This window comes from Nansenia antarctica (assembly GCF_963989245.1).
Source record: "Nansenia antarctica genome assembly, contig: SCAFFOLD_434, whole genome shotgun sequence".
NCBI classification, from domain to species: domain Eukaryota; kingdom Metazoa; phylum Chordata; class Actinopteri; order Argentiniformes; family Microstomatidae; genus Nansenia; species Nansenia antarctica.
Window position 1 is genome coordinate 12,501 of NW_027662901.1, and position 25,304 is coordinate 37,804.

Consider the following 25,304-nt stretch of genomic DNA (forward strand, 5'->3'; position numbering starts at 1 on the left):
ACGGTAGTCTAGGGGAGATGAAGCTAGCCCTGACTGGACCAGACGGTAGTCTAGGTGATGAAGCTAGCCCTGACTGGACCAGACGGTAGTCTAGGTGATGAAGCTAGCCCTGACTGGACCAGACGGTAGTCTAGGTGTTGAAGCTAGCCCTGACTGGGCCAGACGGTAGTCTAGGGGAGATGAAGCTAGCCTTGACTGGACCAGACGGTAGTCTAGGTGATGAAGCTAGCCCTGACTGGACCAGACGGTAGTCTAGGTGATGAAGCTAGCCCTGACTGGACCAGACGGTAGTCTAGGGGAGATGAAGCCTGCCCTGACTGGACCAGACGGTAGTCTAGGTGATGAAGCTAGCCTTGACTGGACCAGACGGTAGTCTAGGTGTTGAAGCTAGCCCTGACTGGACCAGACGGTAGTCTAGGAGAGATGAAGCTAGCCCTGACTGGGCCAGACGGTAGTCTAGGTGATGAAGCTAGCCTTGACTGGACCAGACGGTAGTCTAGGTGATGAAGCTAGCCCTGACTGGACCAGACGGTAGTCTAGGGGAGATGAAGCTAGCCCTGACTGGACCAGACGGTAGTCTAGGTGATGAAGCTAGCCCTGACTGGACCAGACGGTAGTCTAGGGGAGATGAAGCTAGCCCTGACTGGACCAGACGGTAGTCTAGGGGAGATGAAGCTAGCCCTGACTGGACCAGACGGTAGTCTAGGTGATGAAGCTAGCCCTGACTGGACCAGACGGTAGTCTAGGTGATTGAAGGGTATACCGCCGTCCACTAGGTGGCAGTATCTCGTTTGCTATGCTGTCCGGCTCAGTCAGGAGTCGGCCATGTTATTATTTGTTTAGTTTCAGACGTTCATGTTACGGTGGCCGTCTATTGAGCCGTCCACCTAATTCCTGTAAGTTGGTTATTCGAATGTTTCTAGTTAAGTTATATATATTACATTTACCCTGCTTATACTTTATCTCAATTCATGCTTCTATTGTTTGTATTATTGCAGGGCTTTTTCATCTGTGTCATTAAATAATTGACATTGAGGAGCATATTTCTTCATGAAGAAGGCAGGAAGCCATGGTCGTCGTTGCATGCTCTGTCCCTGGCTGCGCTTTCAGAACTGAAAACGTGTCCGAAGCACTCGCCATTGCCCTGTTGACTAATCATGGATTTGCCCATCAACGCACATCGCCTGTCACAGCCGCGCCGACCCCCCGAGGCCCGAAACTGGATCGGCCTAAAGTCGACGTAGGCGTATCGATTGAGGAATGGAACGTGTTCATCCGTCGTTGGGACGTCTTCTGCACTGCCTCAGGCATAGGAGCCGCCGAGGCCCCTTTCCAGTTGTTTCAGTGCGCTGGGCCTGAACTTGGTGACAGCCTGTTGAAAGTCAACCCCAACGCCGCTTCCGAACCTTTGCTACACCTAATTGCCGCCTTGCGTTCACTAGCAGTCATCCCAGTCGCCACATGTGTCCTGCGCACCGAGCTGCTCCAGCTACGCCAGGAGCGTGATGAGACATTCCGCGCCTTCACTGCCAGAGTACGGGGGAAAGCGGAGACATGCGCCTATGTTACAGTATGTGGGTGTGGCGAGGATGTGGACTATACCGACCACATCATCCGCGACGTTCTAGTCAATGGTATCTCTGATTCGGACATTCGCCGAGAGGTACTAGGGACGCCAGACATCCTTAAAATGCCAGTGAATGACGTGGTTGCACTCGTCGAAAATAAAGAGATGGCCCGCAACGCTCTCCCGTCATCCGCCCTTTCGGCCATGTCGTCACTCCAGCGCTTGACAAAGAGTCCACAGGCGAGCCCCACCCCGACCCCAGGCCCAGCGGACGTGGCTAAACGAGCCCCGTGCCCAGAGTGTAAGAGAACCTTTAATGTCTTTTCAGAGGGATCCCGCGGATGGAATACCAAGCCCCACCAGCTTTGTATCGACTGTTATAGGGCCCGCCGACGCAAGGGGCGACCGCAGCCATCTGCCAGCAGTCAACAGGCCGCCGTGGAGTCAGAACCGATCTCCCAGATCTCGTCGGTTCAGTCTGATGCCCGCCCTGGCCAACGTCGTGGGAGTCCCCACCAACGCCACGCCCCCACGCCCATCAGACTTGAGCACCACATTTTCTCCAAGGGCGAATGGAGAAGGGCCAGGCTGAGAGACCATCCCCGAGCGCTGATCACTATCTCGGTTGACATGCCTGTCGGACCGAGTGCAGGCACCGGCGACCGTGGCTCGGTCAACGGGGCGAGGGTATCCGCCATCGCGGACACTGGTGCACAGTCGGACCTTTGGTCCCTAGAGGAGTTCATTGCCTGCGGATTCTCACGTGACGACCTGCGTCCCGTCCATCTCAGCATGTCGGCCGCCAACCGCTCCCCCATAGCTGTCGAAGGCGCATTCTTCGCTAGACTCTCGACAGCCTCCAGCAGCGGTGGAGTGGCGTCCTGCCGCTCCATGGTGTACGTGAGCAGCTCAGTCAGGGCTATGTACCTATCCTACGAGTCGCTGCTCAACCTCGGCCTCTTGTCTATGGACTTCCCATCAGGTGACATCGTAGGGGGGCCCAACGACGAGCGTGGGTCTTACACGCCAAACCAGCCCCTGTCCGTCAATGCTACGAGGTCCATCAACGGCGGCTGCGGCGACCCGAGTAACCCCCACAGCGCCCAGTGCTCATGTCCCCAGCGTACGGTCCCTCCGGAACGCCCTACGGCGCTACCTTTCCCTGTCACACCAGAGAACAACAGCCGGATGAAGGATTGGCTATTCGGGAGATACGCCTCATCCACATTCAACACTTGCCCTCATCGGGCGCTGCCGTGCATGGAAGGGCCACCCATCGAAATGCATGTGGACCCCGCAGCCACGCCAAGAGCATGCCACACCGCGGCCCGTTGTGCCTCTACACTGGCAGCAGAGAGTCCACGATGACCTTCTCCGGGATGAGGCCCTCGGTGTCATTGAACGTGTGCCATACGGCGAACCAGTGACATGGTGCCATCGTATGGTGGTCACTCGGAAGCACAATGGCTCCCCCCGCAGGACCGTGGATCTCTCACCTCTCAACAAGTTCTGCCTACGTGAGACTTTCGCCACCGAGTCCCCATTCCACCTCGCACGTCGTATCCCAAAGGACACCTGGAAGACTGTCACGGACGCCTGGAATGGCTACCACAGTGTGCCCCTGCGTGAATCGGATCGTCATCTGACCACATTCATCACGCCCTTTGGCCGCTGGCGTTACACCAGGGCGCCACAAGGTTTCCTATCGTCGGGGGATGGCTACAACCGCCGTTTCGATGCGGTCCTCTCGGACTATGAGCGTAAGGAACGTTGTGTGGATGACACCATCCACTATGACACCGACCTGGAGCAGCACTGGTGGAGGACCATCGACTTCCTTACTCGTGTCGGCCGGGCAGGCATCGTGTTGAACCCGGACAAGTTCCAGTTTGCGGAGAGGAACGTCGAGTTCGCTGGCTTCAGGGTGTCGGACACTACTATCGAGCCACTCCCCAAGTACTTGGACGCTATCCGAGACTTCCCCACCCCGGACTCCACGACGGATGTCAGGAGCTGGTTCGGCCTTGTCAACCAGGTGTCGAACTATGCCCAGCTGCGCAACACGATGGCTCCATTCAAGCCATTCCTCAGCCCACGCTGTAAATTCTCATGGTCACCCGAACTGGAGGAAGCCTTCCAAACGTCCAAAAGTGCTATTGTCGGGGCCATCCGTGAGGGCGTGGAGATCTACGACATGCAGAAGCGCACCTGCCTCCGCCCTGACTGGTCCAAGCGTGGTATTGGTTACTTCCTGCTCCAACAACATTGTAGCTGCGCCTCGGGCATACCAGACTGCTGCCCGGGAGGATGGATGATCACCCTCGCTGGTTCACGCTTCCTGTCCCCGGCCGAACAGCGCTATGCGGCCATCGAAGGAGAGGCCCTAGCCGTGGCCTGGGGTCTGGAGCAAGCACGGTACTTCACGCAGGGGAGCGACAACCTCGTCGTAGTTACAGACCATAAGCCCCTGGTGAAGATCTTTGGCGACCGTACGCTAGATGAGATAACGAACTCACGCCTGTTTAGACTCAAGCAGCGTACCCTCCCATGGCGCTTCGACATTGTGCACCTGCCTGGAAAGAGCAACTATGCCGCTGACGCAACCTCAAGACATCCGTCTCCATCAGGCTCAGCGAACGGCCTCTCACTGGGATTGCCGGACGTGCCTGACGCCGTGGAGTCAGCACTTATGGCTTCCATCCGCGCCGATGCACAAGAGCTCGGAGCCGTCTCTTGGACCGTCCTTGCACGAGAAACAGCAAGTGATGCATGCCTCAGCCACCTTCTGCACCTGATCGAACATGGGGACAGGGTTGATATGAACGACCCCGCCCTGGCGAGTCTATCACCAGTCTGTGAGTCCATTTACGCACAGGACGGCGTCCTGCTATATCATGACCGCGTCGTGGTCCCTACATCCCTCCGCGACAGCGTCCTTCGACACCTCCATGCCGCCCACCAAGGGATCTCGGCGATGGGGCAACAGGCCCGTGCCATAGTCTACTGGCCAGGGATGTCAGAGGACATCCGAGCCGCCAGGTACGGATGTGCGGACTGTAACCAGAACGCTCCGTCACAAGCAGCCACGCCCCCCCTACCATCCTCGCCACCGTCCACCCCATTCGAGGCGGTGTTTGCTGACTTCTTTGACTATGGAGGTCGTCACTACCTAGTTATCGGAGATCGACTATCGGGCTGGGTGGAGGTCCTATGCTCCACAGCAGGCACTGATATGGGAGGCTCAGCTGGGCTGGTTCGCCACCTCCGTGCGTTCTTTGGCTCCTTTGGCGTGCCGGAGGAACTTTCGAGCGACGGTGGTCCGGAGTTCACAGCAGGCCAGACACAGGACTTCCTCCGTTTGTGGGGCGTCAAACACCGTGTGTCCTCTGTTGCTTTCCCACAGTCAAACGGAAGAGCGGAAGTTGCAGTGAAGTCTGCGAAGCGCCTCCTGATGTCCAACACTGGCCCGACTGGCAGTCTCGATCATGACCGCTTTCTGCGTGCCATGATACAGTTACGCAACACGCCTGACCCCGACTGCAACCTCTCACCGGCGCAGATTATCTTCGGTCACCCCCTTCGAGGTTCGCTTTCCTTCGTCAACAGGCTTGAGAAGTTCTCGAACCCACATATCCGACCGCTCTGGCGCCAAGCATGGGCGGCAAAGGAGGATGCCCTTCGGACCCGGATGTCCCGTACCACTGAGTCCCTGCAGGCTCACTCGAAGCCACTCCGCCCATTGGCACTTGGTGAGAGGGTGTTCCTCCAGAACCAGCAGGGCCCTAGCCCTAACAAGTGGGACAGGTCAGGGGTGGTGGTGGAGTCACGTGATCACGATCAGTATCGGGTTAAGGTTGATGGGTCTGGACGCCTGACTTTACGCAACCGGCGGTTCCTCCGTGGCTACACCCCCTATGCTCCTCAGCAGCCAGCTGCTATGTCCCCTCCACCTGCGCCCCTGGTACACCGCTCCCTACCTGTCCAACCGTGCCCGGTGGTGCCCCAGGGGATCGTCCAGCAGCTGGCGGATGGACCCTGTGGCGCGGCCCTGGGTTCCTCCTTGCCGGCGTCTGCTGGTGAGGCGGCCCCTGGCCTCGGGTCCCAGGGCGACCCTGTACCCACTGATGCCACCCCGAACGCTTCGCTTCTAGTGTCGCAGTCGCCACTGTCGCTGCCCCGTCCTACGCGGCCTAGCCGTACAAGGGAGCCACCCAAGCACTATGAGCCCGAAACAGGCCGTTGGACGCGGGACTGAGTCCGGTTACCTATTTCAGTTTATAGCTTTCCGGACTGGGGGGGATGAAGGGTATACCGCCGTCCACTAGGTGGCAGTATCTCGTTTGCTATGCTGTCCGGCTCAGTCAGGAGTCGGCCATGTTATTATTTGTTTAGTTTCAGACGTTCATGTTACGGTGGCCGTCTATTGAGCTGTCCACCTAATTCCTGTAAGTTGGTTATTCTAATGTTTCTGGTTAAGTTATATATATTACATTTACCCTGCTTATACTTTATCTCAATTCATGCTTCTATTGTTTGTATTGTTGCAGGGCTTTTTCATCTGTGTCATTAAATACTTCATTGACATTGAGGAGCGTATTTCTTCAGTGATGAAGCTAGCCCTGACTGGGCCAGACGGTAGTCTAGGTGATGAAGCTAGCCCTGACTGGACCAGACGGTAGTCTAGGTGATGAAGCTAGCCCTGACTGGACCAGACGGTAGTCTAGGGGAGATGAAGCTAGCCCTGACTGGGCCAGACGGTAGTCTAGGTCAGTGTTTTTCAACCACTGTGCCGCGGCACACTAGTGTGCCGTGAGAGATCATCAGATGTGCCGTGGGAAATGATCAAATTCCACTTAATTGGTCCAGAAAAATAAAGCCGCAAAAAAAAAAAAAAAATCTAACTGCTCTCGTATGGTTGCGCAGGTGGCGGTAGCGCGATTAATAGCTTAATCTGACGTTGTTGATTTTTATATATTTAGAGAGAATTAGAGATGCGGGCAGACAAGTGACAACGCTAGCAACAAAGATGGATACATATTTGAAGAGGGATCCTGCTGCACCAACTCCATTGTGCTTTGTGGTGGACAGATATCAAACAGTGCCATGGTCCCTAGCAAGCTTAAACACAATCTGCAAACAAAACGCCCGTCAAAACACCCGCTGTTGTTTTCCTATGCACTGCCTCGAGCAGCGTTCTCGCCAAAAGCGAATTTTATCCAAAACTCTGATTCCAAGTGAAGCAAATGTTCTAGTGAGAACACACCCTAAGAGACATTAATATTACTGGACTGAACGCCCCACGGTGGTGTAGCGGTCTAAGCACTGGCCACTAGTGCATGCTGCCCACCGGGGACTGGGTTCGAATCCCAGCTCGCCAGATCCGGATATGGCTGGGGCACACACGGGGAGCGGCATATTGGGCGGCCGCTCCCGAGGGCGGTATAGGAGTATTTCCGGACAAGGATCCGTCGCGCAACAGCGCCCCCGGGGTGCCGGAATAACAGGTGCTGGGCTCGAGGAGCCAGTCAGCTAGTCTGCCTGGCGGCCTCTTCTGGGACTGCCGGCCACGGGGTCATGCGGCGGATCCTTCGCAATAGGCAGGGGATAATTGGATGCTAGGTTGGGTTCAATTGGCTACCAAATTGGGTGAAAAAGGGATAAAATCTGAAAAACAAATTTTAAAAATAAATAAAAATTACTGGACTGCAAAGCCATTGTGAACACGATGCTTAGCTCTGACATCATTAAAGAAATTGCCAAAGTTCCCCTCTCGATTAAGATGATTGCCAGACGCATTGATGACATGTCTGCAGACATCGAAAATGTTGTTTTGGAGAAGATACGTGGCAGTGGGCAGTTTGCTTTGCAACTTGAGTCTTGGCTCAACTCTTGGCCAATGCACGCCTTTGTGGATGGAGACACAATCACAGAAAATTTATTTTTTGCAAGACATTGCATAAAAACAACAACAGGGGAGGACTTCAGTGGGACAGCTGCGTAAGTGTCTGCACTGATGGAGCAGCAGCTATGTTGCCGAGACTTTACCAGCGGAGATAGCTGTTGTTCGTATGGTAAACTTTGTAAAAACAAGACCTCTGAAAAGCCGCTTATATGCAGCATTATGTGAAGAGATGGGAGCCCAGCATAAGACGTTATTGCTCCATACGCCGATGATTGTCCCGCGGAAAAGTGCCGGCCCGCGTGTTTGAGTTACGGGAGGAGCTGAAAACCGTTTTAACTGATGAGAAGTGTGATGACGCAAAGCTGCTTGCAAGTGACAAATTGTGCGCAAGGCTCATATACATGGCCAACATACAGGGCCAGGCTTCGCACTGAGTGAGTATAACGACAAGTTCATATAATGTTACGTATATGATAGGCTACTATGTATCATTTTGTAACATTTGGGATGGCGGTGTGCCGTGGGATTTTTTCAAGGTAAGAAATGTGCCGTGGCACAAAAAAGGTTGAAAAACACTGGTCTAGGTGTTGAAGCTAGCCCTGACTGGGTCAGACGGTAGTCTAGGGGAGATGAAGCTAGCCCTGACTGGACCAGACGGTAGTCTAGGTGATGAAGCTAGCCCTGACTGGACCAGACGGTAGTCTAGGGGAGATGAAGCTAGCCCTGACTGGACCAGACGGTAGTCTAGGGGAGATGAAGCTAGCCCTGACTGGGCCAGACGGTAGTCTAGGTGATGATGCTAGCCCTGACTGGACCAGACGGTAGTCTAAGGGTGATGAAGCTAGCCCTGACTGGACCAGACGGTAGTCTAGGTGATTAAGCTAGCCCTGACTGGGCCAGACGGTAGTCTAGGTGATGAAGCTAGCCCTGACTGGACCAGACGGTAGTCTAGGGGAGATGAAGCTAGCCCTGACTGGACCAGACGGTAGTCTAGGTGATGAAGCTAGCCCTGACTGGGCCAGACGGTAGTCTAGGTGATGAAGCTAGCCCTGACTGGACCAGACGGTAGTCTAGGTGATGAAGCTAGCCCTGACTGGACCAGACGGTAGTCTAGGGGAGATGAAGCTAGCCCTGACTGGGCCAGACGGTAGTCTAGGTGATGATGCTAGCCCTGACTGGACCAGACGGTAGTCTAGGGGAGATGAAGCTAGCCCTGACTGGACCAGACGGTAGTCTAGGTGATGAAGCTAGCCCTGACTGGACCAGACGGTAGTCTAGGGGAGATGAAGCTAGCCCTGACTGGACCAGACGGTAGTCTAGGTGATGAAGCTAGCCCTGACTGGGCCAGACAGTAGTCTAGGTGATGAAGCTAGCCCTGACTGGACCAGACGGTAGTCTAGGTGATGAAGCTAGCCCTGACTGGACCAGACGGTAGTCTAGGGGAGATGAAGCTAGCCCTGACTGGGCCAGACGGTAGTCTAGGGGAGATGAAGCTAGCCCTGACTGGACCAGACGGTAGTCTAGGAGATGAAGTTAGCCCTGACTGGTGATGAAGCTAGCCCTGACTGGACCAGACGGTAGTCTAGGGGAGATGAAGTCTCAGTAGTCTAGGGGAGATGAAGCTAGGGGAGATGAAGCTAGCCCTGACTGGACCAGACGGTAGTCTAGGTGATGAAGCTAGCCCTGACTGGACCAGACGGTAGTCTAGGGGAGATGAAGCTAGCCCTGACTGGACCAGACGGTAGTCTAGGTGATGAAGCTAGCCCTGACTGGGCCAGACGGTAGTCTAGGGGAGATGAAGCTAGCCCTGACTGGACCAGACGGTAGTCTAGGGGAGATGCAGCTAGCCCTTAGAGGAGGCTCTACTGGCCCTTACTGGGCCGGACGGTATTCCAACCTGGCTGCTTAAGGACCTGGCAGAGGACCTGGCTGCTTAAGGACCTGGCCCCGGCCATCACACACCTGGACAACTGCTCCTACCAACAGGGGTGTGTCCCCGACGTATGGAAAGAGTCAAAAGTCTGTCCCATACCCAAAGGCCAAGACCCTGGCTCAATCTCAGACTGGCGTCCCATCTCCCTAACCTCTTGTGTAGGGAAAACAACACAACGATTTGTCTTGAAAAAAAGCTCATGCACACACACGCGCACGCGCACGCACACGCACACGCACACGCACACACACACACACACACACACACACACACACACACACACACCGCTCGACGTGTGTAAAGACCCATATGGATATCTGCACAGCCATCACCATGACAACACACACAAGCACAGCACCACAACAGCTTTAGTTAGACCAATGCACACCTCCATCACCATGACAACACACCTGGCTCACTGAAACCGCCTCCAAACCAACAGTGGTGAGAGTACTGACGGCAGATAATGTCAAAGGCGTTTGACCTAATTGACCACGGGACCCTGATGCAAAACATACTGGACTTGTTACTGTGCCCATCTCTGACAGTCTGGACACACAGCTACATCACATGTCTGTCTGACAGCCTGGACACACAGCTACATCACATGTCTGACCGCCTGGACACACAGCTACATGAATGAATGAATGGTCTTTATTGTCATTGATATAGTACAGGTACCATACAACGAAATTTGGGAGGGGGGGGGCTCCCCTGGTGCTAGAAAAAAAAAACTAAAAACAAGAAGGGAAAAGAGCTGGTTTACATAAATAAAGGCTATGTACACTATCCACTATACTATACTATACAAATAAAACACTGTGCTGTACTCTATGCTATGCTATACATATCCTAACATTTCCTATCTCTGAACCTTATGTACCCGAGGGTTGTCATATTGCACATAGTGTTATTGCACATTCATTTAAAGTGTCGCAGTTTGCAGGTTTGAAATGTTCACAGTTGTGTTTCAGTATTGCACTTGATTACAATCTAGTAGCTGCCATCAAATTGTCTAGATTGTCCAGGGCCTAGAACCTAGGTCTTTGCTGTGTTCAGGGCCTGAATGAAATAGAAGCTGAGCTTCAGTCTATTTGTCCTTGCGGACATGGTCCTGAACCGCCTGCCCGAGGGCAGCCGAACAAAGTGTTCGTTCCCAGGGTGGGATGGGTCTCTGGAGATCTTGGAGGCCTTCCTGAGACAGCGTGTGTTGTACAGCTCTTCCAGAGAGGGGAGGGGGGCGCCGATGATCTTCTGGGCCGATCTCACGACTCTCTGTAGCGCTTTCCTCTCTGCGGCTGTGCAGCTGGAGAACCACACGCAGATGCAGTAGGTGAGGATGCTCTCCACTGTGCAGCGGTAGAAGGTCACAAGCAGCTCCTGTTTGAGGTGGTATTTCCTGAGGACTCTCAGGAAGTAGAGCCGCTGTTGTGCCTTCTTGATGATGGCTGCTGTGTTGGTCTTCCAGGACAGGTCATCCTGTATGTGCACCCCCAGGAATCGGAGGGTTGAGACTCTCTCCACGCTCCCTCCATCGACGAGCAGGGGCTGGACCTCATATTTTTTCCTCCTGAAGTCCACGATGATTTCCTGGGTCTTTGACTGGTTCAGCAGCAGGTTGTTAACCTTGCACAGCTTGCCCAGCTGCTCCACCTCATCCCTGTACGCCGCCTCGTCCCCCCCCGAGATGCAGCCCACCACGGTGGTGTCGTCTGCAAACTTTACGATGGAGTTGCTGGGGTGGACGTGGGTGAAGTCGTAGGTGTAGAGGTTGTAGAAGATGAGGCTTAGCACGCAGCCCTGGGGGGACCCAGTGCTGAGTCTGAGGGCTGTGGAGGTGTGGGAGCCCACCCGCACCCTCTGGGGGCGGTCAGACAGGAAGTCCTTGATCCATGCACAGATAGAGTGTGATAGTCCCAGGTCTAGTAGTTTGGTCACTAGCCTGTCTGGAAGGATGGTGTTGAAGGCAGAGCTGAAGTCCACAATCACATGTCTGTCTGACCGCCTGGACACACAGCTACATCACATGTCTGTCTGCCTGGACACACGGCTACATCACATGTCTGACCGCCTGGACACACAGCTACATCACATGTCTGACAGCCTGGACACACAGCTACATCACATGTCTGTCTGACAGTCTGGACACACAGCTACATCACATGTCTGACAGCCTGGACACACAGCTACATCACATGTCTGTCTGCCTGGACACACAGCTACATCACATGTCTGTCTGCCTGGACACACAGCTACATCACATGTCTGTCTGACCGCCTGGACACACAGCTACATCACATGTCTGACCGCCTGGACACACAGCTACATCACATGTCTGACAGTCTGGACACACGGCTACATCACATGTCTGACCGCCTGGACACACGGCTACATCACATGTCTGACAGTCTGGACACACAGCTACATCACATGTCTGACAGCCTGGACACACAGCTACATCACATGTCTGACAGCCTCTCAGTCACATCTGGGGTGCTACAAGGGGGGGTAGCTTCCCCACATGTCTTCCTCCTCTATATGGCCACCCGGGAGGCTATGTCTGAGGACACTCTGGATGTGGGATATGCAGATGATATGCAGATGATATGCAGATGACATCGGGCTGTCCGTCTGGACGAATGGGCAGCAAAGAACAGAATGATGCTCAATGGGAAAAGGTCGGTTGAGCTCTGCGTATGTTTAGCTTATCTTTTTATTGTCATGTATGAATTTGTGTAAAGTTCTCTCCGTCACAAACAGACAAACTCAGACGGACTCGTTCACCTCCTCAACCACATGACGCTCCGCAGGGAATCACAGGGGAATTAAACACCAATAACTTTACTACCCCCGGAGGTAATACACACACACACACACACACACACACACACACACACGCATAAAACACAAACCTGTTGACCCCGTTAGGAAACACTGATGTCAGGACTGTGAATCTATAACCAGAGGGGACTGTGTGTGTGTGTGTGTGTGTGTGTGTGTGTGTGTGTGTGTGTGTGTGTGTGTGTGTGTGTGTTATCACCTCCGGGGGTTAAGGTGCAGGAGTCAGCGGAGGTGATAAAAGGAACGGTTTGCAACGCAGCAAACCAGAGAGAGAGAGATTAAACGTTTTATGCGTATGCGTAATATGAAATCAATTTGATACTCAATTCCCTCAAATTCAAGGACCCAACACGGCATAGTTTGAGACAGATCTAGATGAGAATGTATATAATAGGAACTATCCGCTCACAGACAACAATTAAAAAGAGAGGCTTGAATGTGTGAACACTAGATGGTTTTAGAGAGAGAGAGACACAAACATTCAAGGATTTCAAGGACCCGTGGGAACCCTGCCCCCCCAGTCTCCCTTGGTGTGCTACCTCCCCCAGCCTCCCCTGGTGTTCTACCTCCCCTGGTGTTCTACCTCCCCTGGTGTTCTACCTCCCCCAGCCTCCCCTGGTGTTCTACCTCCCCAGCCTCCCCTGGTGGTCTACCTCCCCCAGCCTCCCCTGGTGTTCTACCTCCCCCAGCCTCCCCTGGTGTTCTACCTCCCCTGGTGTTCTACCTCCCCTGGTGTTCTACCTCCCCCAGTCTCCCCTGGTGTTCTACCTCCCCAGCCTCCCCTGGTGGTCTACCTCCCCCAGCCTCCCCTGGTGTTCTACCTCCCCCAGCCTCCCTTGGTGTTCTACCTCCCCCAGCCTCCCCTGGTGTTCTACCTCCCCCAGCCTCCCCTGGTGTTCTGCCTCCCCTGGTGTTCTACCTCCACCAGCCTCCCCCTGGTGTTCTACCTCCCACAGCCTCCCCTGGTGTTCTACCTCCCCCAGCCTCCCCTGGCCTTCCCTGGTGTTCTACCTCCCCCAGCCTCCCCTGGTGTTCTGCCTCCCCTGGTGTTCAACCTCCCCCAGCCTCCCCTGGTGTTCTACCTCCCCCAGCCTCCCCTGGTGTTCTACCTCCCCCAGCCTCCCCTGGTGTTCTGCCTCCCCCAACCTCCCCTGGTGTTCTACCTCCCCCAGCCTCCCCTGGTGTTCTACCTCCCCCAGCCTCCCCTGGTGTTCTACCTCCCCCAGCCTCCCCTGGTGTTCTACCTCCCCCAGCCTCCCCTGGTGTTCTACCTCCCCCAGCCTCCCCTGGTGTTCTACCTCCCCCAGCCTCCCCTGGTGTTCTACCTCCCCCAGCCTCACCATAGTCGGCGGTGCCGTGGGCTATGAAGAGGTAGTAGGGCTGGTCCAGACTGAAGCGGGCCTGGTCCTGGTCCTGGTCCTGGGGGGTGTGGACGGGTCGGCTGAAGCGACACTGGATCACTCCATCAGCCAGTCGCCAGGCCACGTCTGTCAGAACGTTCTAGAAGAGGACCAGGAGCGCACTGGCTTCATTTATGTTTTATTTTACCTTTATTTTACCAGATAAAAAAAACTGTGAACAAATTCATCATTTTCAATGATGATCTGGCCAAGAGGCCCCGGCAAGAATAAAAACAAACATGAACAGAAATACTCAGGGTCGACACAGAACAATACATGGTAAATGGATTGCACTTATATAGCGCCTTTTTTCTGCTCCAAAGCGCTTTACAATGGCCTCTCATTCACCCATTCACACACCCATTCACACACCAATGGCGGCAAGCTGCCATGCAAGGCGCCGGCCTGCTCACTGGGAGCAATTTTGGGGATTCAGTGTCTTGCCCAAGGACCTTGCGATCATTAGACGGCGGCTCTACCTCCTGAGTCACAGCCGCCCCTTACAATACATGAGAACGGCAAAGACAGTGAAGATAAAATAAATAAAACACAAAGGGCCGGTTTCACAGACAAGGCTTAAGCCTAGTCCTGGACTAAATCACACTTTCAATGTAAAATCTCCATTGAAGATGCTATTTAGTCCAGGATTAGGCTTAAGCCTTGTCTGTGAAACTGGCCCATTGTCAACTAACCCGTGTGTGAAAAGAGAGAGGGGGGGGGGGGGTTGTGTGTGAGGTGGAAGATCATGGCAGATTTCCAGTCAGGAGGGAAGACAGACAGTTGAAGAGACAGGTTAAACAAGCTTGTGAAGGTGTGTGTGTGTGTGTGTGTGTGTGTGTGTGTCTCACCTGAGAGGCTTCCTGGGGGTGTGTCCTTCCTGTGACATAGGCGGCGTTCACCTCCACCCCTCCTCCTCCTCCTCCTCCCCCACTCACACAAAGGTACACATCATCATCCCCCTGAACACACACACAAACACACACAACCACACAGACAGACACACAGACAGACACACAGACAGACACACACACAGACAGACACACACACAGACACACACACAGACACACACAGACAGACACACACACAGACACACACAACCACACAGACAGACACACAGACAGACACACACACAGACAGACACACACACAGACACACACACAGACACACACAGACAGACACACAGACAGACACACACACAGACACAGACACACAGACAGACACACAGACAGACACACAGACACACACACACACACACAGTACTTATCCAACCTCCTCTGCCCACAAGCCTGTGGTCTTCAGACCCCAACCCCGCACCAACCCACCAACCTGCGCACCAGCCCCCACCCTCTGGAACTCTCTCCCTGCCCCCCCACCCTCTGGAACTCTCTCCCTGCCCCCCCACCCTCTGGAACTCTCTCCCTGCCCCCCCCACCCTCTGGAACTCTCTCCCTGCCCCCCCACCCTCTGGAACTCTCTCCCTGCCCCCCCCACCCTCTGGAACTCTCTCCCTGCCCCCCCCCCCACCCTCTGGAACTCTCTCCCTGCCCCCCCCCACCCTCTGGAACTCTCTCCCTGCCCCCCCCACCCTCTGGAACTCTCTCCCTGCCCCCCCCACCCTCTGGAACTCTCTCCCTGCCCCCCCCACCCTCTGGAACTCTCTCCCCCCCCCCCACCCTCTGGAACTCTCTCCCTGCCCCCCCCACCCTCTGGAACTCTCTCCCTGCCCCCCCCACCCTTTGGAACTCTCTCCCTGCCCCCCCACCCTCTGGAACTCTCTCCCTGCCCCCCCCACCCTCAGGAACTCTCTCCCTGCCCCCCCCACCCTCTGGAACTCTCTCCCTGCCCCCCCCACCCTCTGGAACTCTCTCCTTGCCCCCCCCGACCCCCCGACCCCCCCACCCGCAACATCCCCACCCTGGACGCCTTTAAAACGGCCCTCAAGTCCCGTAACAATTGGGGGCTCGTCCGGGAAACAATATAACCAGTATAACCAGTATGACCAGTATGACCAGTCCTCACCATCCACTGGTCATGTGACAGGGCGAAGGACACATAACCCTCCGCCGGCCCGCTGAGCTCAAACGCCACGGCCTGACCCCAGGGGTCAGGGGTCACGGACAGGAAGTAGCACTGGGGGTCCACTTCCGGGTCGCAGCCCACCGGGTCTAACAGACAGGACTTCAACAGGCCACACCCCTCTGAGCTGAACTGGGGGGAGGGAGGGAGGGAGGGAGGGAGAGAGAGAGACAGAGAGAGACAGAGAGAGAGAGAGACACAGAGACAGAGAGAGAGGGAGAGAGAGGGACACAGAGACAGAATGTGACACACAGAGAGAGAGAGTGTTACAATACATTCTAATCATGTAAACTCAGTCAGGTTAGGGTCAGGGTCAGGGTCAGGTATAACAGGGTCAGGTTAGGGTCAGGCTAGGGGTCAGAGGTCAGGGTCAGGGGTCTTACAGGGCCGGGCAGGACGGCGGGGGTGGTGGAGGGGTGGGTGGTAGTCCTGGGGGGGGTGGAGGGGGTGGGGGGGGTGACACCACCCTGGTAGATCACTGGGCTGGCAACCTTCACATAGTAGACCTTGTAGTGGGTTACCACGGTTACCCTGCATGGACACACACACACACACACACACACACACACAGACGTTATCATCTCATGCTATAAATTCTGATAGGTAGATCATTGATCATTCACAGGACTTTCACACCACCAAGGAAACGTTCTCGTTCGCGTCCTGGAACCTCAGAACCTTGATACCAGTGTAACCAGAACCATCAGCGTTCATACCAGTGTAACCAGAACCATCAGGGTTCATACCAGTGTAACCAGAACCATCAGCGTTCATACCAGTGTAACCAGAACCATCAGCGTTCATACCAGTGTAACCAGAACCAACAGCGTTCATACCAGTGTAACCAGAACCAACAGCGTTCATACCAGTGTAACCAGAACCATCAGGATTCATACCAGTGTAACCAGAACCAACAGCGTTCATACCAGTGTAACCAGAACCATCAGGGTTCATACCAGTGTAACCAAAACCATCAGGGTTCATACCAGTGTAACCAGAACCATCAGGGTTCATACCAGTGTAACCAGAACCATCAGCGTTCATACCAGTGTAACCAGAACCATCAGGGTTCATACCAGTGTAACCAGAACCATCAGGGTTCATACCAGTGTAACCAGAACCATCAGGGTTCATACCAGTGTAACCAGAACCATCAGGGTTCATACCAGTGTAACCAGAACCATCAGGGTTCATACCAGTGTAACCAGAACCATCAGGGTTCATACCAGTGTAACCAGAACCATCAGGGTTCATACCAGTGTAACCAAAACCATCAGGGTTCATACCAGTGTAACCAGAACCATCAGGGTTCATACCAGTGTAACCAAAACCATCAGGGTTCATAGCAGTGTAACCAGAACCATCAGGGTTCATACCAGTGTAACCAAAACCATCAGCGTTCATACCAGTGTAACCAGAACCATCAGGGTTCATACCAGTGTAACCAGAACCATCAGGGTTCATACCAGTGTAACCAGAACCATCAGGGTTCATACCAGTGTAACCAGAACCATCAGGGTTCATATCAGTGTAACCAGAACCATCAGTGTTCATACCAGTGTAACCAGAACCATCAGGGTTCATACCAGTGTAACCAGAACCATCAGGGTTCATACCAGTGTAACCAGAACCATCAGGGTTCATATCAGTGTAACCAGAACCATCAGGGTTCATACCAGTGTAACCAGAACCATCAGGGTTCATACCAGTGTAACCAGAACCATCAGGGTTCATACCAGTGTAACCAGAACCATCAGGGTTCATACCAGTGTAACCAGAACCATCAGCGTTCATACCAGTGTAACCAGAACCAACAGCGTTCATACCAGTGTAACCAGAACCATCAGGATTCATACCAGTGTAACCAGAACCAACAGCGTTCATACCAGTGTAACCAGAACCATCAGGGTTCATACCAGTGTAACCAGAACCATCAGGGTTCATACCAGTGTAACCAGAACCATCAGGGTTCATACCAGTGTAACCAGAACAACTAGATGGCAGCTACTTTACTGGAAATGAGGATAATATCTTCCACTACAGTATCTGAAATAACCACTATTTCCTATGAAACAAAACAAAAGACACTTTCTACATGCGTTCTCTTACTAATCAGCTGCTCCATTACTGGAATAGAAATGGCTTACGAAGCTGGTGTTCGCGTGTGTGTGTGTGTGTGTGTGTGTGTGTGTGTGTGTGTATGTGTGTGTGTGTGTGTGTGTGTGTGTGTGTGTTTGCTGAGCATGTGAGGAAGATGAAACTTTCGATATTTTTTTTAAATTTGATCACTACTGATTAGATTTAGATTAGATGTCTCCTTCCTTCTTGCTGGTCACTGCAGCCTAGAATATGACACACCCACTGATGATGTCATAGACACACCCACGGATGATGTCATAGACACACCCACTGATGACGTGACTATTCTCGGTTTTGGTTCCCGCTTGAGAACCACTATTTTCTGGTTCCTGCTGTGAACCAACTTTTCAGGCTACGAAACTAATTTATTTTTGGTCGGAACGCGCCGGCCGGTTCCAGACTGTGTTAGCGAACGTGAACGTGAACGTGAACGTGAACGTGAACGGTTCCTTGGTGGTGTGAAACCCCCTTCAGTGACATGGAAAATTGACTAGACAGTCAGACAGACAGACAGACAGGCAGACAGACAGGCAGACAGGCAGACAGGCAGACAGACTCACAGGAAGTGCAGGGAGGGGGGGCCGTGGGGGGGGGCGGTCCAGACCACCTGGACGTCCGTCTGTCTGGCGTCGCTGGTCTGGCTGACAGCCGAACCCTGGAGACACACATCACCATGACAACACTCCTCCATCACCATGACAACACTCCTCCATCACCATGACAACACTCCTCCATCACCATGACAACACTCCTCCATCACCATGACAACTCTCCTCCATCACCATGACAACACTCCTCCATCACCATGACAACACTCCTCCATCACCATGACTACACACCTCCATCACCATGACAACATACCTCCATCACCATGACAACACACCTTCACCATGACTACACTCCTCCATCACCATGACAACACACCTCCATCACCATGACAACACACCTTCACCATGACAACACACCATCACCATGACAACACACCATCACCATGACAACACACCTTCACCATGACAACACACCTTCACCAAGACCATGGCAACCACCCCAGAGTCCATGGCAACCACCCCAGAGTCCATGGCAACCACCCCAGAGTCCATGGCAACCACCCCAGAGTCCATGGCAACCACCCCAAAGTCCATGGCAACCACCCCAGAGTCCATGGCAACCACCCCAAAGTCCATGGCAACCACCCCAGAGTCCATGGCAACCACCCCATCACCATGACAACACACCATCACCATGACAACACACCATCACCATGACAACACACCATCACCATGACAACACACCTTCACCATGACAACACACCTTCACCATGACAACACACCATCACCATGACAACACACCATCACCATGACAACACACCTTCACCATGACAACACACCTTCACCATGACAACACACCTTCACCATCCCTCCATCCCTCCCTCCTTCACCCTCCCTCCTCCGCAGCTGTGTGACATGGTGATTGGTCCCCCCCCCCTACCTGGATGTTGTTACAGGTGAGCAGCTGTGTGACATGGTGATTGGTCCCCCCCCCCTACCTGGATGTTGTTACAGGTGAGCAGCTGTGTGACATGGTGATTGGTCCCCCCCCCCCTACCTGGATGTTGTTACAGGTGAGCAGCTGTGTGACATGGTGATTGGTCAGGCTGAACGAGCCCACAGCTCCTCCCGTCTCATTGGCCGGGTCCCGAGCCTGGAGCAAGAAGCCCTCGAAGTAGGAGGAGCCTGAGAGGGTCACTGTGTGTGTGAGAGAGAGAGAGAGAGAGAGAGAGAGAGAGAGAGAGAGAGAGAGACAGAGAGAGAGAGAGAGACAGAGAGAGAGAGAGAGAGACAGAGAGACAGAGAGAGAGACAGAGAGAGAGAGACAGAGAGAGAGAGAGAGAGAGACAGAGAGAGAGAGAGAGACAGAGAGACAGAGAGAGAGACAGAGAGAGAGAGACCGAGAGAGAGAGAGACAGAGAGAGAGAGAGACAGAGAGACAGAGAGAGAGACAGAGAGAGAGAGAGACAGAGAGACAGAGAGAGAGACAGAGAGAGAGAGACAGAGAGAGAGAGAGACAGAGAGAGAGAGAGAGACAGAGAGACAGAGAGAGAGACAGAGAGAGAGAGAGAGAGAGAGATGACATGACTGTATTGACACATCATCAGGGTTAGGGTTAAGGTCAGGGTTAGGGGTCAGGGGTCACCTCTGACGCGGTCCCCAGGGCTGAAGGTGGAGGTGTTGAGGGTCAGGGCGTAGGGGGCGGGGCCAGGCATGGCGTGCGTCCCGTGTTTGGGCTCCAGACTGCTGCAGGACGCCTCCACCTTCCCGTCAGGGTAGCCAATCACAGGGCTGCACAGCAGAGCCTGGCCTATCAGCAGCAGGCGCAGCAGGCCGACGCCCATCTGGAGAGGAGACACGACCAAACATGGAGGTCAGGAGGTGTTCTACCTCCCCCAGCCTCCCCTGGTGTTCTACCTCCCCCAGCCTCCCCTGGTGTTCTACCTCCCCCAGCCTCCCCTGGTGTTCTACCTCCCCCAGCCTCCCCCTGGTGTTCTACCTCCCCCAGCCTCCCCTGGTGTTCTACCTCCCCCAGCCTCCCCTGGTGTTCTACCTCCCCTAGCCTCCCCTGGTGTTCTGCCTCCCCCATCCTCCCCTGGTGTTCTACCTCCCCCAGCCTCCCCTGGTGTTCTACCTCCCCCAGCCTCCCCTGGTGTTCTACCTCCCCCAGCCTCCCCTGGTGTTCTACCTCCCCCAGCCTCCCCTGGTGTTCTGCCTCCCCCAACCTCCCCTGGTGTTCTACCTCCCCCAGCCTCCCCTGGAGTTCTACCTCCCCCAGCCTCCCCTGGTGTTCTACTTCCCCCAACCTCCCCTGGTGTTCTACCTCCCCCAGCCTCCCCTGGTGTTCTACCTCCCCCAGCCTCCCCTGGTGTTCTACCTCCCCCAGCCTCCCCTGGTGTTCTACTTCCCCCAGCCTCCCCTGGTGTTCTACCTCCCCCAGCCTCCCCTGGTGTTCTACCTCCCCCAGCCTCCCCTGGTGTTCTACCTCCCCCAGCCTCCCCTGGTGTTCTACCTCCCCCAGCCTCCCCTGGTGTTCTACCTCCCCCAGCCTCCCCTGGTGTTCTACCTCCCCCAGCCTCCCCTGGTGTTCTACCTCCCCCAGCCTCCCCTGGTGTTCTACCTCCCCCAGCCTCCCCTGGTGTTCTACCTCCCCCAGCCTCCCCTGGTGTTCTACCTCCCCCAGCCTCCCCTGGTGTTCTACCTCCCCCAGCCTCCCCTGGTGTTCTACCTCCCCCAGCCTCCCCTGGTGTTCTACCTCCCCCAGCCTCCCCCTGGTGTTCTACCTCCCCCAGCCTCCCCTGGTGTTCTACCTCCCCCAGCCTCCCCTGGTGTTCTACCTCCCGAAGCCTCCCCTGGTGTTCTACCTCCCCCAGCCTCCCCTGGTGTTCTACCTCCCCCAGCCTCCCCTGGTGTTCTACCTCCCCCAGCCTCCCCTGGTGTTCTACCTCCCCCAGCCTCCCCTGGAGTTCTACCTCCCCCAGCCTCCCCTGGTGTTCTACCTCCCCCAGCCTCCCCTGGTGTTCTACCTCCCCCAGCCTCCCCTGGTGTTCTACCTCCCCCAGCCTCCCCTGGTGTTCTACCTCCCCCAGCCTCCCCTGGTGTTCTACCTCCCCCAGCCGCCCCTGGTGTTCTACCTCCCCCAGCCTCCCCTGGTGTTCTACCTCCCCCAGCCTCCCTTGGTATAATAATCTACCTAACAATGAATAATGACAATATTATAACATTATACAACATATTATAACGCAAATCAGACATGTTTACATTTCAAGTATGTGGAAAATCTGGAGACATGGAAGCACCCCAACCTAACCCTAACCCTAACACTAAGCCAACCCTAACCCAACACTAACCCCAGCCCCAGCCCTAACCCTAACCCCAACCCAACCCTATCCCAACCCTAACCCAACACTAACCCAACCCTAACCCAACCCTAACCCAACCCTAACCCAACCCTAACCCCAGCCCCAGCCCCAGCCCTAACCCTAACCCCAGCCCCAACACTAACTCAACACTAACCCCAGCCCCAACCTAACACCATCCCTAACCCCAGCTTCAATCCTAACCTAACCCTAACCCCAGCTTCAACCCCAGTCCCAACCCAACACCAACCCTAACACTAACACTAACCCTAACCCCAACACTAACCCAACACTAACCCTAACGCCAGCTTCAACCACAGTCCCAACCCAACACCAACCCTAACACTAACACTAACCCCAACACTAACCCAACACTAACCCCAGCCCCAACCTAACACAAACCCTAACTCCAGCTTCAACCCTAACCTAACCCCAGCTTCAACCCCAGTCCTAGACCCTCGATCAGATCCTTTACTCACCCTCAGCAGACTGTGGTGTAATCCCTCCTCCCACTATGGTAATGTTCCTGGTCTGTCAGTCACACTATGGTAATGTCTCTGTCTGTCAGTCACACTATGGTAATGTCTCTGTCTGTCAGTCACACTATGGTAATGTCTCTGTCTGTCAGTCACACTATGGTAATGTCTCTGTCTGTCAGTCACACTATGGTAATGTCTCTGTCTGTTAGTCTGACTATGGTAATGTCTCTGTCAGTCAGGACAGCTGCTTGTCTGCGTGTGTGTGTCACCTTGAAGGCCTTATCAATAAAGTATCACTGATAACATCCTCCGCATGACCTTTACCCGAGAGTCGACCAATGACGGCTCAGGGGCGTGGCTTGCAGGAGGAGAGCCTGAGGCCATAGATGTCCAGTAGGCTGGAGTATATTGTGGTGGGTTAACATAATTCACCCCCGGAACTAATAGTTGGGAGTATTGTTCCGTACGGAGGGTTAAGTGGGTGGTACTCAGTTTTAGTTCCTGTTTTAAGTGTGTGGTAGCAACTTGTTCATGTCTGTTAATAAACGTCTAGCTGTGACATTTGATACGCCGCCTCCGACTCCCATCTCTCGGCACTACATTGGTGACCCCGACGTCAGTCCCGTTGAAGTATCCGAGACTGAACCGAACATGGCAAATAACGCCGTTATTCTCAAATTGCCGGAGTTTTGGGAGACGTCCGCGGCAGCATGGTTCGCACAGACGGAGGCGCAGTTCGCCCTCCGTGGGATTGCAGACGACGCCGCACGCTACTACCATGTCGTCTCGGCTCTGGGGAGCTCCACTGCAGCCAGAACGGTGGGCTTCATTACAGCTCCCCCTGCCCTGAATAAATATACAGCGTTTAAGATTCTCCTCCTCAGGACCTTCGGACTATCACGGTCGGAACGAGCCCGACGTCTGTTCGCAATTCAGGGGCTGGGAGACAGCAAGCCTTCCCAGCACATGGACATGATGCTGAACCTACTAGGTACGGAAGAACCAAATTTTCTTTTTATTGAACTGTTTCTTCGGCACATGCCTGCACATGTACAGACGGCGCTCGCTAATACGACTATTACGGAACCCCGTGAGTTAGCAGAGGAGGCTGACCGCTTCTTCCTAGCTACCCAGCGTTTTACCCCTGAAGTGCTAGCCCCGACACACAATTACACTCCCCCTGGCAGAGACAGGCTAGCTAACAAGGGCCCACCTACCACCGATAGCCGTACTAGCCCAGGCATGTGCTATTTCCACTCACGCTTTGGCGCGAAGGCGAAGAGGTGCCGCTCCCCTTGCAACTACGGCTCGGCGGGAAACGGCAAAGCCTGCGTTCTGTAGTGGCTATGAGCGTGGGCACAGCAAACCAGCTACTGTTCATCAGAGACACTCTCTCCGGGTGCAAATTCCTCTGTGACACCGGTGCTCAGAGGAGCGTCCTGCCTGCGACAGTGGATGACACCGCCAGGGGAGGTCATGGCCCACATTTAAAGTCCGCTAACGACACCCCCATCCGCACCTATGGCACGAAAGCTGTAGACCTATGTTTCGGGGGTCAGCGGTTTACATGGGAATTCGTCACGGCCGACATCTCTTTCCCCCTCCTCGGTGCAGATTTCCTATGTGCTCACGGACTGCTCGTGGACGTCAAGAACAACCGCCTGGTGGACGCACTGACATTCTCCTCACTTGCATGTGTCCGCGGTGAGACGACATACGGTGGGCTCTCCAGCTCACTCTCAGAGGGTGACATCTATCAGCGCCTGCTCAGCGAGTTCCCCAGCTTGACACAGCCCACATTTTCCGCCACCACTACCAAGCATGGGGTGGAGCACCACATAGAGACCAAGGGCGCCCCCATCTACGCTAGGGCCCGGCGGCTCAACCCCGACAGGCTAGCAGTCGCTAAGTCTGAGTTCGCCAACATGGAGCGCCTTGGTATCATCCGCCGCTCAGACAGCCCATGGGCCTCACCGCTACACATCGTGCCGAAACCAGACGGCGGATGGCGACCGTGTGGCGACTACCGCCGCCTCAATGACGCTACGACACCCGACCGCTACCCAGTCCCCCACATTCAGGACTTCTCTACGCATCTGGCGGGTAAGCTGGTTTTCTCAAAGGTGGACCTAGTGCGTGGCTACCACCAAGTCTCCGTGCACCCTTCAGACATTCCCAAAACGGCGGTGATCACGCCGTTCGGGCTATTCGAATTCCTACGCATGCCGTTTGGACTTAAGAATGCGTCCCAGTCCTTTCAGCGGCTAATGGATTCGACGCTCAGGGAAATGCCATTCCTATTCGTCTATTTGGACGACATCCTCGTTGCCAGCTCCTCGGTGGAAGAGCATCTGGCACATCTCCGAGACCTCTTCACGAGGCTCAGCCAACATGGCCTGATCATTAACCCGGCGAAGTGTCTGTTCGGGTTACCCTCCATCCGATTCCTTGGGCATCTCATCAACAAAGATGGGGCCGCCCCCCTCCCATCGAAGGTGGAGGCCGTTTCCGCCTTCCCCCGCCCACACACAGCTCGAGCACTCCGAGAGTTTCTCGGAATGGTGACTTTTTATCACCGGTTCATCCACCGTGCAGCCCACACCATGCACCCGCTGTACGAGGCTATGAAGGACAAATCCCCCAACCAGGCCATCGACTGGACGGCCGAGAGGGAAGCCGCCTTCATTGCCACCAAGACCGCCCTAAGCCAGGCCGCCATGTTGGCCCACCCGTCACCCAAGGCCCCTATTGCCATCACCACCGATGCGTCCGACTACGCCGTCGGCGCGGTGCACGAACAATGGGTCGCAGGCGCCTGGCAGCCGCTCGCCTTTTTCAGCCGTCAGTTGACGCCCAGAGAGCGCAAATACAGCGCGTTCGACAGGGAGCTCCTTGGCCTCTTTTTGGCAGTCCGCCACTTCCGGTTCCTGCTGGAAGGCCGTGAGTTCACGGCGTTCGTGGATCACAAACCCCTCACGTTCTCCATGTCCAAGGTGGCCGAGCCTTGGTCTGCCCGCCAGCAGCGCCAGCTCTCGTACATATCTGAGTACACCACAGACA

The 25,304-nt window shown here is 54.8% G+C and overlaps 1 protein-coding gene across 1 annotated transcript in view; it reads right to left on the reverse strand.

Moving 5' to 3' along the window:
• The window catches only part of LOC308175407 (putative ferric-chelate reductase 1), a gene marked incomplete at both ends in the record, with an annotated part of 26,307 nt that extends 3,679 nt beyond the window's left edge, over positions 1–22,628 (reverse strand). Inside the window, 8 exons of the mRNA XM_080551077.1 lie at positions 5,545–5,757; positions 13,584–13,743; positions 14,492–14,602; positions 15,663–15,846; positions 18,419–18,513; positions 19,464–19,603; positions 20,052–20,250; positions 22,569–22,628. Of these exons, the coding sequence (XP_080407203.1) occupies positions 5,545–5,757; positions 13,584–13,743; positions 14,492–14,602; positions 15,663–15,846; positions 18,419–18,513; positions 19,464–19,603; positions 20,052–20,250; positions 22,569–22,628 (1,162 nt within the window). The remainder of the gene's footprint in view (positions 1–5,544; positions 5,758–13,583; positions 13,744–14,491; positions 14,603–15,662; positions 15,847–18,418; positions 18,514–19,463; positions 19,604–20,051; positions 20,251–22,568) is intronic.
• Positions 22,629–25,304: the final 2,676 nt, after the last annotated feature.